At 51.7% G+C, this 12,328-nt stretch overlaps 1 protein-coding gene and 1 pseudogene across 2 annotated transcripts in view; one reads left to right on the top strand and one right to left on the bottom strand.

Moving 5' to 3' along the window:
* Positions 1-12,328, top strand: part of HTT (huntingtin) — a 103,217-nt gene that overhangs the window by 49,181 nt on the left and 41,708 nt on the right. For both annotated transcript variants that reach the window (XR_003048463.1, XM_025051720.1), the window contains 9 exons: positions 557-635; positions 775-936; positions 3,004-3,059; positions 4,156-4,304; positions 6,137-6,273; positions 7,904-8,020; positions 10,747-10,869; positions 11,150-11,385; positions 11,835-11,977. Coding sequence is in view for 1 of the 2 variants with exons in the window: in XM_025051720.1 (XP_024907488.1) it covers positions 557-635; positions 775-936; positions 3,004-3,059; positions 4,156-4,304; positions 6,137-6,273; positions 7,904-8,020; positions 10,747-10,869; positions 11,150-11,385; positions 11,835-11,977 (1,202 nt within the window). In the remaining variant the exon portion in view is untranslated. The remainder of the gene's footprint in view (positions 1-556; positions 636-774; positions 937-3,003; positions 3,060-4,155; positions 4,305-6,136; positions 6,274-7,903; positions 8,021-10,746; positions 10,870-11,149; positions 11,386-11,834; positions 11,978-12,328) is intronic.
* On the bottom strand, positions 5,950-6,066 carry LOC112485658 (annotated as a pseudogene).

Genomic DNA, 12,328 nt, shown 5'->3' with positions numbered 1-12,328 from the left:
AAGGCCAGCGCCCAGGCCCAGGCTGTGTGCCAGGGACGCACTTACTGTGTGTCCAAGTGTCAGGAATAAGGCTCATAAGTCCTCTGTTTAGTAATACAGGTGTGAATAAAAAATAAGTGGGTGCGTGTGACTGTATCTTACCGCCATTAATTTCATCTGTATTTCTTACAAAGAAAAGAGTGTAATTAATGTAAATAAAACTCTTTTCCAAGAAAATCGAGTGCTGCTTCTAAATCTCTGACTCTTTCAAATGACCATCACCGGCCCAGTCCCTCTGCAGTCTGGGCTGTCATGAGTGTCCTGTAGCAGAAGAAGCTCGGTCTGGAGTGGTCTGCCACAGGTGACCGGCCTTGAAGGCTGACAGCTGTAGCTCAGCGCAGTCTAATCATCTCCACTAAGAGAAGCACATTATGCCACTATGTCGAGTGGATGTCAAAGCCCTTCCTGACTTTGCAGTGTCCTGATTTTGTGAGTGTGCGTGAGGGGACTTGGGGTTTGCCGAGTGTGCGGAGCGTATCTAAGGTCATTCTCCCTGTGCCCTTTTCCTCTCCGGCAGGTGGTTTGACGTACTCCAGAAGGTGTCCACCCAGCTGAAGACAAACCTCACAAGTGTCACGAAGAACCGTGCGGATAAGGTAGATAGGCGCCGCGGGTGAGCGCGGGTGGCCGCGGTAGCGCTACGGGGAGAATCGGGTCCGACGCCATCCGGGTTGGTTGTCGAAGCTTTTTCAACTGAAGACTCACTGTGGATTCTTTCCTTGCTTCTTTTCGTAGAATGCTATTCATAATCACATTCGTTTATTTGAGCCTCTGGTTATAAAAGCATTGAAGCAGTACACGACAACGACGTCCGTGCAGTTACAGAAGCAGGTTCTGGATTTGCTGGCACAGCTGGTTCAGCTGCGGGTTAATTACTGTCTTCTGGATTCAGACCAGGTTTGTCACTTTTGTCTTTTATCTGCCATACCTGCTCATAACTTAATCAAAATAATCTCAAAAGGACACTGAGACTTCCTTAAACATGCAGGTGGCTCTCCCCGCACCATTCGCTGGCGGTCACCGGCTTCCTGGCCAGTTGACGCAGCAGGGCGGGCAGCGCACCTCAGCGGTGCCAGTGCCCTCGCCCTCAGCGCTCCGTCCGTAGGCGCTGTCTCAGGGTCACCCTTTACGTACTCGCCAGAAGTGTTTCCTGTCTTCACACTTTTTCCTACTCTAAGATAATCTGAATTTAAATCGAAAGATGCAATGAAAATGTATCATTTGGGGGATAGTTTTACAAAATCCAGAGATTTATTTCAAACAGACGATCCATTATGACGTTCAGTTTCAAGCAGTCTGCACTTAGCTCATCTCTTTAAAAACGAATATGCTCTAACGGGACAGTAACAGAGCCCTGTGCTCCTGGGTCCCCACGCAGGCCATTAGCATGAGCATTGGCTCATTCTCACCAGGTGGGACTCCACTGCCAGCCTTCCTCACGTGGTGGCTGTGGGGATGTGACTCTGGCCAGTTGCATTGCTCCCTGACGCACATGCTCTTAAACCAAAGCCCACGCCTACTATGTCACTAGAGCTAATGTCGCCGTTGGGCTGGGGCCTCAGTCACTCCCCTGCGAGAGGCAGGAGGTTTTTGAGTCGGAGTGCTGCAGTTCATCTTCTTCTGGACAGAAATGGTGCCTCGTCAGCATCGACTCGCACCTCAGGGGTGTCCTCCAGGAGCAGGCACAGACTGCCAGGGTGCTGACTTCCCCGCAGGTGCCCGGGCCGTCACCTTCTGATGCAGGGCCGTGGAGGGCAGTGCTGTGCCTGTCTTCCTTGTCTGCCCCCGTTATCAAAAGGGCCGTTTCTTCTTTGGGAAAGATGCTTTTTGGGGAATGTTTGGGGCCTTTATTCCCGTTGCTCGCCTCGTCTTGTGGGGAGAAGCCCTCATCTGAAGCTGTGGGATATGGTGGCCGTGGGGCCTGCGACAGGAGCTTAAGGAAGAAGCCTGGGGCCCACAGCCAGCACTGCTACCCGGGGAGGCCAGAGCTGGCGGCCTGTCCATTCTTTCTCAGATCTCCACCTGATGCTTAAACGTTCAGAGAGGACAGCCTCAGATGGCCTCCAGGCCGTGCTTCTCGGCGGATGCCTCGAGCTGCTCTGAAGCTCGTGCCTCCCCCCGGGGTCCCAGCACTTTCCGCCTCACTGCAGCAAGGCTGAGCCCCAACACCCCCTCACTTGCAACGTTAGGTGTTTTTTGTTTTTGTTTTTGTTTTGTTTTGTCTCTTGCCGTGAGTGCTTCAGCCTCGCGTTTTGTTCTGATTCACTTTCATGATTCAGGACCCGTGCTCCCCAGTTCTCAGGACCCACTACAATTTTGGTTTTTCTGAACAAGAATGGAAGACTAGAGTGGCCAGACAGACCATTGAACTCAATTGAGAGAATGGTTCATGGAGCACCTGCGACGTGTGGTCTGTGCCACGCCCAGGGCCTGGGAGAAAACGGTGGACGTGTGAGCTGTTTCAGGTTGGAGAGAGCAGATGGGTGCTTGGAATGCAGACACCCAGAAGAGGCTCTAACCCCGTCCTGACACACTGCCACTGTCCCCCAGGTTGTCGCTCACCTCGCAGCACCTCAGGGTCGGGCTCCCGGGAGGGAGGAGATAGGTCGCATTGGGCATCTCGCTACCCAGCCAGTGTCAGGAACTCTGTGCTGCTCGTTTTGCCATGAAGTGGAACAAATGAGTTCCCACACGTGGCCCCTAGGTGCTGCCCGACATGTCTCTTGGGGTTTATTACTTGTTTTTCCAAAGAGGTCTCACCTCAGTGTTCAGCGGATGTGTTTCGGGATTTCTGGAAGTGTCCTGTAATCGCCCAGTCTGATGGTAGAATACGTTGCGTTCTTGTATGCAGACAGGTACATGTGCTTTCCGGAGGCTGGTCAGATGGTTGCACAATGAGAAGGAGGACGGGGCCTCGTTTGCGCATTTTCATCGTTGACGTGAAAATTTTATTCCCCGCCACAGGTGTTCATTGGGTTTGTGCTGAAGCAGTTCGAATACATTGAAGTAGGCCAGTTCAGGTAACGGCATCTTGTGATTTTACATTTCTTGTCCTTGGTACGTAAGTACGTGTAATTTTAGATTAATAACCTGAACATACTTTAAAGCAGGGCTCCCCATCCCCTGGGCCCAGTCCATGGCCTGTTAGGAACCAGGCCGCACAGCAGGAGGTGAGCGGCAGGTGAGCCAGCGAAGCTTCATCTGTATGTGTAGCCGCTCCCCAGCGCCAGCATCACCACCTCAGCTCCGCCTCAGATCCTCAGGCGTTAGACTCTCATAGGAGCACCGGTCCCTGGTGCCAAAAAGATTGGGGGCCCCTGTTTTAAAGGATTGTTAGGCATTTTTGCTAGGTATTTTTTAATGGAAGTCTGATTAATATGCTGTGCATTTTTGTGTGTCTTAAGAATTAATGAGTAAGTATCGAAAGACTTATTTAGAAGCATTTGTGCGTTTGGTAATTACATATTGTCAGTTTTCATTTCACGTTTCAAAGCGTTTAATTATGATAATAGATTGCTACATGCAATCTCATCTGGAAAAACAGTGATTTTTTTTTAAATTTCTTAAATCATTTTTAGATATGGTTGTCTATAATAAGGGTAATTACTATGCACTTTACTTACTGAGCTTTCCTTGGTAGACAGGTTAGGGTTTTAATATCTGCAGTTATAGTGTATAATTATCGAAAATTAAAATTCTTTCGTTGCTGAGCTACTTTAAGTAGATAGGGAAGCAGTGCAGAGGGAAATGTTCGTGAATCCCTTGGGTCTGGAGACCCACTTTCTTATTCTAATTTTGCGACACCTTGACTGCCTGATCTGAGGCAAGTTGCTTTTCCTCCTCTGAGTTTCATCTTCTATTGAAGAGTGAGGGGCGGAGGGGGGCGAGCGCGGCCGGGTGCTATCTGCACACTCTCGCTCAGCCCTGCGGATCACTGAGCTCTCCACGTGGGCGAGATGGGCCTGCTCCAGATGTAAAACGGGGAGACAGATTGCTAGGGCTCCTCGATAGGCACTTTGTCCCTCTCAACCTTGAGCCAGGAGTATTTCGTTGTTTTCATCGATTATGTATCTTAATCTTAAAAGTAATTGTCTAAATGGATGTTTTTCTTTCTAGGGAATCAGAGGCAATTATTCCAAACATCTTTTTCTTCCTGGTATTACTATCTTATGAACGCTATCATTCAAAACAGATCATCGGAATTCCTAAAATCATTCAGCTCTGTGATGGCATCATGGCCAGTGGGAGGAAGGCTGTGACACATGGTAATGGCACAAACCTTGTACTGTGGTCTTCAATAGCCGTGATGTACTCAGCAGGGCTAGTCTTCATTGCACCAAGTTCCAGCTGTATCCACAACTGCTCTGTGCTTCGTAGGCTCTGTGTGTGTGTGTGTGTGTGTGTGTGTGTGTGTGTGTGTGTGCGCGTGCGTGCGTGCATGTGGAGAGAGCATTACTCTCAGGAGGTGAAAATATAAGAAACAATAAGATGATGTCAGGTACAGATAGAGACTGACATGAATACTCTTTTCATACAGAACACAATGTAAAAATGTCCCGATGTTTGTAAGGACTTCTGGTTTATTACTTGGTGTATCTGGAGTTAGGGTTAGGCCTTGACTCAGGACCCCTGTCACCTGGTTGCTATGTCGTAGGCACGTCCATGAGGACCGCAGAGAGCGGTCAGCTGCCCAAGCGACCCTTTACCAGCCTGTGGAACGCGGCTGAGTGGGTTCGAGAACGAGCCAAGGGCTTTCTCTGGACTCCTAAATGGACCCCCAGCATCCTCTGTTGCCTCCTCTCTGGCTCCACCGTTGGGACCCTGTCAGCTTTTGACCTTTGGTGGGGACACTTCCTTGGAGCTGCAAACCACAGATGGGGACACAGTGCTGCTGCGTGCAGTGCTGTCCACTCAGCGTACATGCGGGAGGGTGGACAGACGAGCTGGCACCTGCTCTGCCGCAGGTGGCGGAGGGGCCTGGGCCATCTCTGTTTCCACACTAGAGTCACCTTTGCTATGGCCTCACAAGGGCCAAGATTCGTGCCTCAGCAAAAGTACACATTCTTGTTTGGATGGACTTTAGGGTCCCCGGATGTAGTTGACAGAGCAGAGGGGTGACTAAGGCATCCTGGATCAGAGGGTTTTGGGGTTCAGAACTGATGGGCAGCCAGAACCCCCTGCTTTCTACTGGAAAGCTTGGTCATCTGTGGGAAAGTCAGCAAGTGTGCTGTGTGTGTCACTGGTGTGAGTGTGCTCACTTACGTGTGTCATGAGGGCAATACTATCAGTAATCTTGATGACGTGATTGGGCTCCATCCATCCTTACGAAAAACATTTCTTAGGGTGTTTATTCACGTGGTGGGTGGTATTGGACTAAAGAATTTATTTTGGCTGTTGTTTGGGATAAAGACAGGACTTGGGAGGAACTTTGGTCTAGCGGTAGAGTGAGTTTAATCACTGAAATCATCGCAGAAACCTAAAATCTTCTGGTGGAGAAGCATCTGTTGTCTTCAGGTGAATCTTTAGATTATGTGTGAGTAGGCTGTTGCTATTTTAGTTAGTGGGAATGTTTTTTTATTTAGAATTTGACTTTTAAATTTTATCCTTTTTTCAGAAATGATGTTGCATCACAAACTCTAGTTTTATTATTTTTTTAAGATTCCACAAAATTATCAAGAAGTGTCAGAGGAAGACTTATGGCCTTCCATGATGGTATACTGACAATTCACAGCATTCATAATCTTAAGATCCTTTATCAGAAGCCAAATTTGGATTAAGGTTGCCTTTGTTTCTTTGTTTCTTCTTTTTTTTTTTTTTATTTTTGGCGAGGCCACCCTTGGTTGACCTCACAGATTGCAAGGACTTTATCAGCTTACAATCCCTTACTTATTTTTATTTTTTTATTTTTTACTCCTATAGCACCTGGTCTTCCTAGGTGGTCCTATCGAAGTACTAACCAGGCCCGACCCTGCTTAGCTTCCGAGATCAGACGGGATTAGGCTTGTTCAGGGTGGCATGGCCGTAGAGTGCCTTTGTTTCCTGAAATTATTTGGGGGTGTCACGCCCTGCCTTCTCAGCCTGACTTTTGTCCCCACAGCCATTCCGGCTCTGCAGCCCATAGTCCACGACCTCTTCGTGTTAAGAGGAACCAATAAAGCCGACGCAGGAAAAGAGCTGGAAACCCAGAAGGAGGTGGTGGTGTCGATGTTGCTGAGGCTCGTCCAGTACCATCAGGTGAGAGGGGGCGAGGGCGCCACTGTCCCCTGTCCCCGCAGGGACAGAGGAGCTGGCCTGGGCACCGCTCTCCCGCGTCAGCGGTGTTGCCCTGCGCCAGCCTGGGTGCTCAGGCTGGGGAGATGCCAGGGAGTGGACAGTCTGGTAGGGTCTGTCTGTAAGCAGTGCAGCCATGTGGGGAGGCCGCCGCCACCCAGCTGACAGTCACAGCTTAGCTGAGGGACTGAGCATGGCGGAGGCCCTCTTTCCAAAACGAGGACCCAGAATCGATTAATTGGAAAATGTTGATTTAAATGACAGAATTCTAAAAACTGATTTTAAAAAAATCTCAAATCTGATATAATTTGAAGACTTTGTTTTCCATCATGCTGATGCAGGCCCGAGGGCTGTTTCCTTGAGCTGCTTCCGGCCTTGCTTTCCTTAAGGCGGGGCCGGAAGTCACAGAGGGTCAGGCGGTGAAAGTGGGAACTCTGGCTTCTTTAGTGACTCGTGTCTTTTGGCTTGTACAGTGGCCCAGCCTCACTTATTCTGTAACTTTTCTTAGTTATTCGTCTTTGAATCTTTATAAAGCCTAAACTTTTCTCATAGAAACATTTTCTTTGTACATTCTCATCTTGGTTAATCTAGGTAATATTTAATTAAATGCTTGGTGTTTAATTAGATCCCATGATTACAATAACAACTACAATTGCCATAGAAAAGTTTGAGAACCAGTGACTGACTCTCAGCAGGCACGCTGGGTGGTGGGAGGCCTAGAGGGCGGCTTATGAGCCGCACGTGTTCCAGAACCTCCAGGCCTGGTGTACAAGGGAACAGAGTGGGCTCTGGTCTCTGTCAAGAGCCGGGATTCGTGGAGAGCTCCCTGGGCAGCTGAAGCTCGGTGGCCCCCTGCAGGGGAGGAGGCTGTGGGACACAGGGCGGCATGGACAGTGGGCTTCGGTGGCTATGTCTCTTACTTTGTAGCCGTTGTATTTTGTACACCAGGTCAGCAAACTTGTCTCTAAACAAGCAGATGACAAACACTTTAAGCTTTGCAGACCATACGGCATCTGTTGCAACTCCTCACATCAGCCGTTGTGGACGAAAGCAGTCCTCGTCAGAATGTTCACCAAAGGGGTGTGGCTGTGTGCCAGTAAAACTTTATTTGCAAATACAGCTATCTGTTTAAAAGATCACTAATAAACTCGTGCTCAACCACACATAACTCTTATGAAAGGAGGTACTAGCGGGTAGGAGATCTTTGCAAAGAACACAGAGTTGAAATTAGTGTACACGAAAGTCGTGAAGCCTCTGCAGAATACTTTAGTTAGGGCTGTGTTTACGTCTGTGTTTGCCAAAGGGTAACGTAAGTTTGCTTTTCCTTTTGTGCCTTTCCTCCGACCGTGAAGTCTGTAAACTCCACAGAAATGGCGGCGAGGGCGGCCATCCTGAGGACTTTGCTCCCGGCCCCTCGTGTCGTCTTCTGTCTCTCCCAGCTCGGTGTCCCAGGGCCAGCATCACGTGGGCTCATGGGGCCCTCGCCGGGGAGCGCGTTGATTTGGTTCGGGTCCTGGAGTCCCACAGTGGAGCGGAGGTCGGCACGAGGGAGTGTGTGGCGACGAGTAGGTGACTGTGCCCATTCTCCTCGCAGGTGCTCGAGATGTTCATTCTGGTCCTGCAGCAGTGCCACAAGGAGAGCGAAGACAAGTGGAGGCGGCTCTCGCGGCAGATAGCCGACGCCATCCTCCCGATGCTCGCCAGACAGCAGGTGCGTCCCCCGCCGCCGCGACACACTTGCGCGTGGGGAAGAGTCCCGGGACTGGCTTTTCAGTAAGTCACGACAGGCCGATTTTAGGATGGTGGTTGTTGGTGCTGGTCGTGGGGCCAGGGATGGCCCCCAAGGTAGGCCCCCCCCAGGACATTGCTGCCAGCAAAGCTTTGAGTCTTCAGCACTTTGGAAAGTCAGCAGACTCGTTGGTCCCTCCTGCACGTCTGGCCAGGGAGGCGAGTGCTCTGGACGACACAGGGCTCGTGACAGGGACGTTCACTGGGGACGTGCAGGCAGACACACCGCAGCAGTATTCGCTGTCTTCGTGACTTCAGCCCAGCTCTGCTTGCATTTGGACTTGTCATCCTGAGGCCACTTAGATGGAGGGAGGGTGTCTCGGCTTCCGGAGAGATTGGCAGACGGCAGTTTTAACGTCGGCGGATTTGCTGTTCACTGCTCAGGACTCCGTGCCCGCAGGTGCACATTTTCACAGGGACGCTCTGAGAGCTTTCTCGCGTTCTCCTGCCTCTCATGGGCGCAGTCTGAGGAAGGTGGGGGGTGAGGGCCGGAAAGCGCCAGTCGGCGCCCGACTTCATTTCCGCCACTCTGAAGCTGCGATGGCACGACTGTGCCGCACTTCACGGCGCCTCCCGGGCCACCATGCGTGGGGACGGGCCGCATGAGCATGCAGTGCTGGCAGCAGGCACCCCAGTGAACTGAGCCGATCTCGGGGGGAAGGTTTTACTAGAATAGGGGGTGGAGGAGACACACGACAGAAAAGTCAGCGTATGAAACGGCAGACGTACTGCCGTGCGGGAAATGGAGGCGAGGAGAGGTGGGCGAGCCCGCATGGAACCGCTTTGTTCCCTGGGTGACGTCTGAGCAAACCTGAAGGACAGCACAGGCCAGCCCCGCGCAGAGCTGGGCGGACAGCCTCCAGCAGAGAAAAGGGCAGCACAGACCCCGAGGCCGGAGCGTCCTGTTAGGACGCGGGATGGCTGGAGGCCAGTGACTCTGGGGATGGGTAGGCCGAGGGCAGAGCAGGGAGGTCCACGTGCAGTGCGGGCATGTGGACCAGGGTGCTAGAAGTGATGTGGCAGGAAGTGGCCCTCTGCTAGGTGCAGTCTGGTGGCAGAGCCCGTAGGCTTTGCTGACGGCCTTGGTGTGGGGTGTGAGCAGGAGGCGTGCGGGTCCTTCCAGGACGTGGCTGCTGCTGTCTGCCACGTGGGGACTGAGAGCAGTGGGTTTCAGGGGGAGGCAGAGCCTGGTCTGGGTGTGTTCAGTCGGGACGCCTGGTAGGCACTTTGGGGAGGCTGCCGCAGGCATTGGGACCAAGTCTTACGTCATTGGGAGAGAGCAGGACAGCAAGTAGACAGCTGAGGCTGGACGGGTCACTGTGGGACCCAGGTGGCTGAGGGGAGGGAAGACTGAGCTCCGAGCCAGGCAGCCCCAGCTCAGGCCGGAGAGGGGAGGGGAAGCCCTTGGAGGAGCTGGGGCAGGGGCAGCCTGACAGGAGGGCACAGTGTTCTTAGAGCCAGGAAGAGGGGCTCACACCAGCCCAGCCCGGTCAGTGAGCCTGGGAGTTGGGCCGGGTCTGGCAGCAAGGAGGGCCCTGGGGAGGGAGTGGAAGCCACGCCTGGCTGGAGCGTGCTGGTGAGAGGACTCGCAGACATTTATCTAAGAAGGATTAGAGAGGGGGCAGCAGCCGGAGGAGAGGGGTCTGTGGGGGAGCTGCGAGGAAGGAGGGCCTGTGTGTTCACTGAGGACAAACGCAGAGGGCGCTGGCGATGCGGGACCCACCACGTTGCCACCGCGGTGTCCCTGAGCAGACGGCAGACCCAGAGTTCGGAGCAGCTGCATACCTGGCTGTAGGTGTGGTGGGCTCTGGTAAGGGCTGGCACAGGTGGGAGGAGTCAGGGAGCTCACCAGCTTCTAGATTGTTCCCTTACAGCTCTGGTACAGCTCAGCCCTGTATGCTGTACAGTTTTCAGATCTGCACCTTGAAGAAAATCACGTCTCTGTAGAGATGTTGATTCTCTATGTATACTTGTTAGTAGTGACAAAAATTGGAAACAGTGCCTATCATCACTAGGGGGGCAGTTGAGTGCATTGTGGTAGAGACTTGCAGTGTTTTGCATCCATTAAAAATATTAGATTCTAAAGCCTATTGCTTTGAGAGTTTTCCATTGTAGTTTTAAGGACAAAAGGCAGAGATATTTATATGATCTTTCAAAACAACTTAAACATCTCTCTTTGTGTGGTGCATGGTTATAGGAACGTGGAGAAGGTTAAGAAAGAGGAGCACTCCAGTCTGCTGAGCAGGGTAGGGATGGGGCTCAGGTCAACCAAAGAAAGGCAAAGCGGTGTGTATTGTACCCGTTTAGGTAACATACCTGTGCGTATCGAAGAGCTGCATGAGAGGTGTGCTCCTCAGATGTTGGTGACGATGGTATCGGGGTGCGATTCCAGCTGATTTTTTTAATGCTTTTGTACATTTAAGTCTTTGTATGGAAAACACATATTGTTTATGTGATAAAAATCTAAATGAAAGATTTGCTCTGCAGAAAAAATGCAGCTGACGCTGTGGTGGTCTAAGTTTGGCCTGGCTGACTACTGACGTTAAAGTGCGTTTCAGTGCTGGGCGGTGACGGGCGATGGTCAAGGTCACCGACCTGGAGAGGCCCAGCCTGAGGTTAAGTGCGGTGTTTTTATTTTCATTGCAACAGATGCACATCGATTCTCACGAAGCCCTCGGAGTGTTAAACACTTTATTTGAGATCCTGGCCCCTTCCTCCCTCCGGCCCGTGGACATGCTTTTACGGAGTATGTTTGTCACTCCAGATACAATGGTGAGTTTCCTGTCTCATGGTGGCATCTCAGATTCAACACTCTGCGGTCACCCAGGGCTCTGCTGGGGCCAGGTGGGGCCTGAGAACTGATACTTTAAACAGGTGCCCGGGGGTGCCCCTGCTGACTGTTGGGGACCACAGTTTGACAACCCGTGACCCAGAGATTTATTGGTAGAATGGTAAATAACATAGAGCGATCTTCATTCGTGAAGTCAGCAGCCAGGAAAAGCGGAATCCTCTTCGCTCTTGACCTATAACTGGTCTGTTTTCTTTCTCGTAGGCATCTGTGAGCACTGTTCAGCTCTGGATCTCGGGAATCCTGGCCATTCTGAGGGTTCTGATTTCCCAGTCAACCGAAGAGATCGTTCTTTCTCGGGTCCAGGAGCTCTCCTTCTCGCCGTACTTACTCTCCTGTCCAGTAATTAACAAGTTAAGAGACGGGGAGAGTGGTTCAGGCCCAGAGGAGCGCAGCGAAGGGAAGCAGGTGAAGAGTTTGCCGGAGGAAACGTTTTCAAGGTGTGCTGCAGGCCCGGCCCTCCCCGCAGTCCTTTGCAGGCGGTAGGGCACTGCCATCTCGTGAGCAAGGAAAGCGATATGCAGAGGCCAGGGGCTCAGTCTGGGGTGGTTTAAAGAGTCCATTTGTTGTGCTTTATTCATATTTTTTAAAATTAAATTTATTGGGGTGACATTGTTTAATAAGATTGTAAATTTCCAGTGTACAGCACTAATGCGTCATCTGCATATTGCATCGTGTGCTCCCCACTCACACTTCAGTCTCCCTCTGTCCCCATATACTTGACCCCTTTGGCCCTCTTCAGCTCCCCCCGGTCAGCGGCAGACTGTCGTCTGTGTAATGTCCACCTGCACTTTTCCTGTGCTGCGTCTGCTGCGTGTGTTTCTGCATGTCCACCTCACGTGCGCGCTCCATGATGTCGCCTCCCTCTCCATCGCCCTCTCCCCCGAAGGTTCCTCCTGCAGCTGGTGGGCGTCCTCTTGGAGGACATTGTTACGAAGCAGCTGAGAGTGGAAGTGAGCGAGCAGCAGCACACCTTCTACTGCCAGGAGCTGGGCACGCTGCTCATGTGCCTGATCCACGTCTTCAAGTCCGGTAGGTGCGCCGGCCAGCCCCCCCGCAGGGGCCGCGCCGCAGAAGGCGACTTTGAAAGTGTTCATTGGTGATAAGAGTAACCCTGAGGGCCTCCTCCTGTTAAATATCAGGGAGGCCTCGATGTTTTTGTTACCTTTATATATGATCGTGAATGAAAAGGACAGTGAGCCCCAGAGAGGAGTCACAAGAGGCCAGCCATGCATCAAGCATAGGCAGAGACCAGTCTGTGTCAGGACAGTTAGCGTTTTCCAGGAGCAGTAAGTGTTTTCTAGAAGAAAGCTTTGCTTTAGACCGAATGAGAGAAGCCGGAGACTTTGGTTGCGGGGTGCAGGCGCATCCTTCTGTCAGCAG

This window comes from Pteropus alecto, unplaced genomic scaffold, assembly GCF_000325575.1.
Source record: "Pteropus alecto unplaced genomic scaffold, ASM32557v1 scaffold5, whole genome shotgun sequence".
Classification (NCBI taxonomy): domain Eukaryota; kingdom Metazoa; phylum Chordata; class Mammalia; order Chiroptera; family Pteropodidae; genus Pteropus; species Pteropus alecto.
Note: the sequence above shows the minus strand (reverse complement) of the source record. Positions and strands in the feature narration are given on the sequence as shown.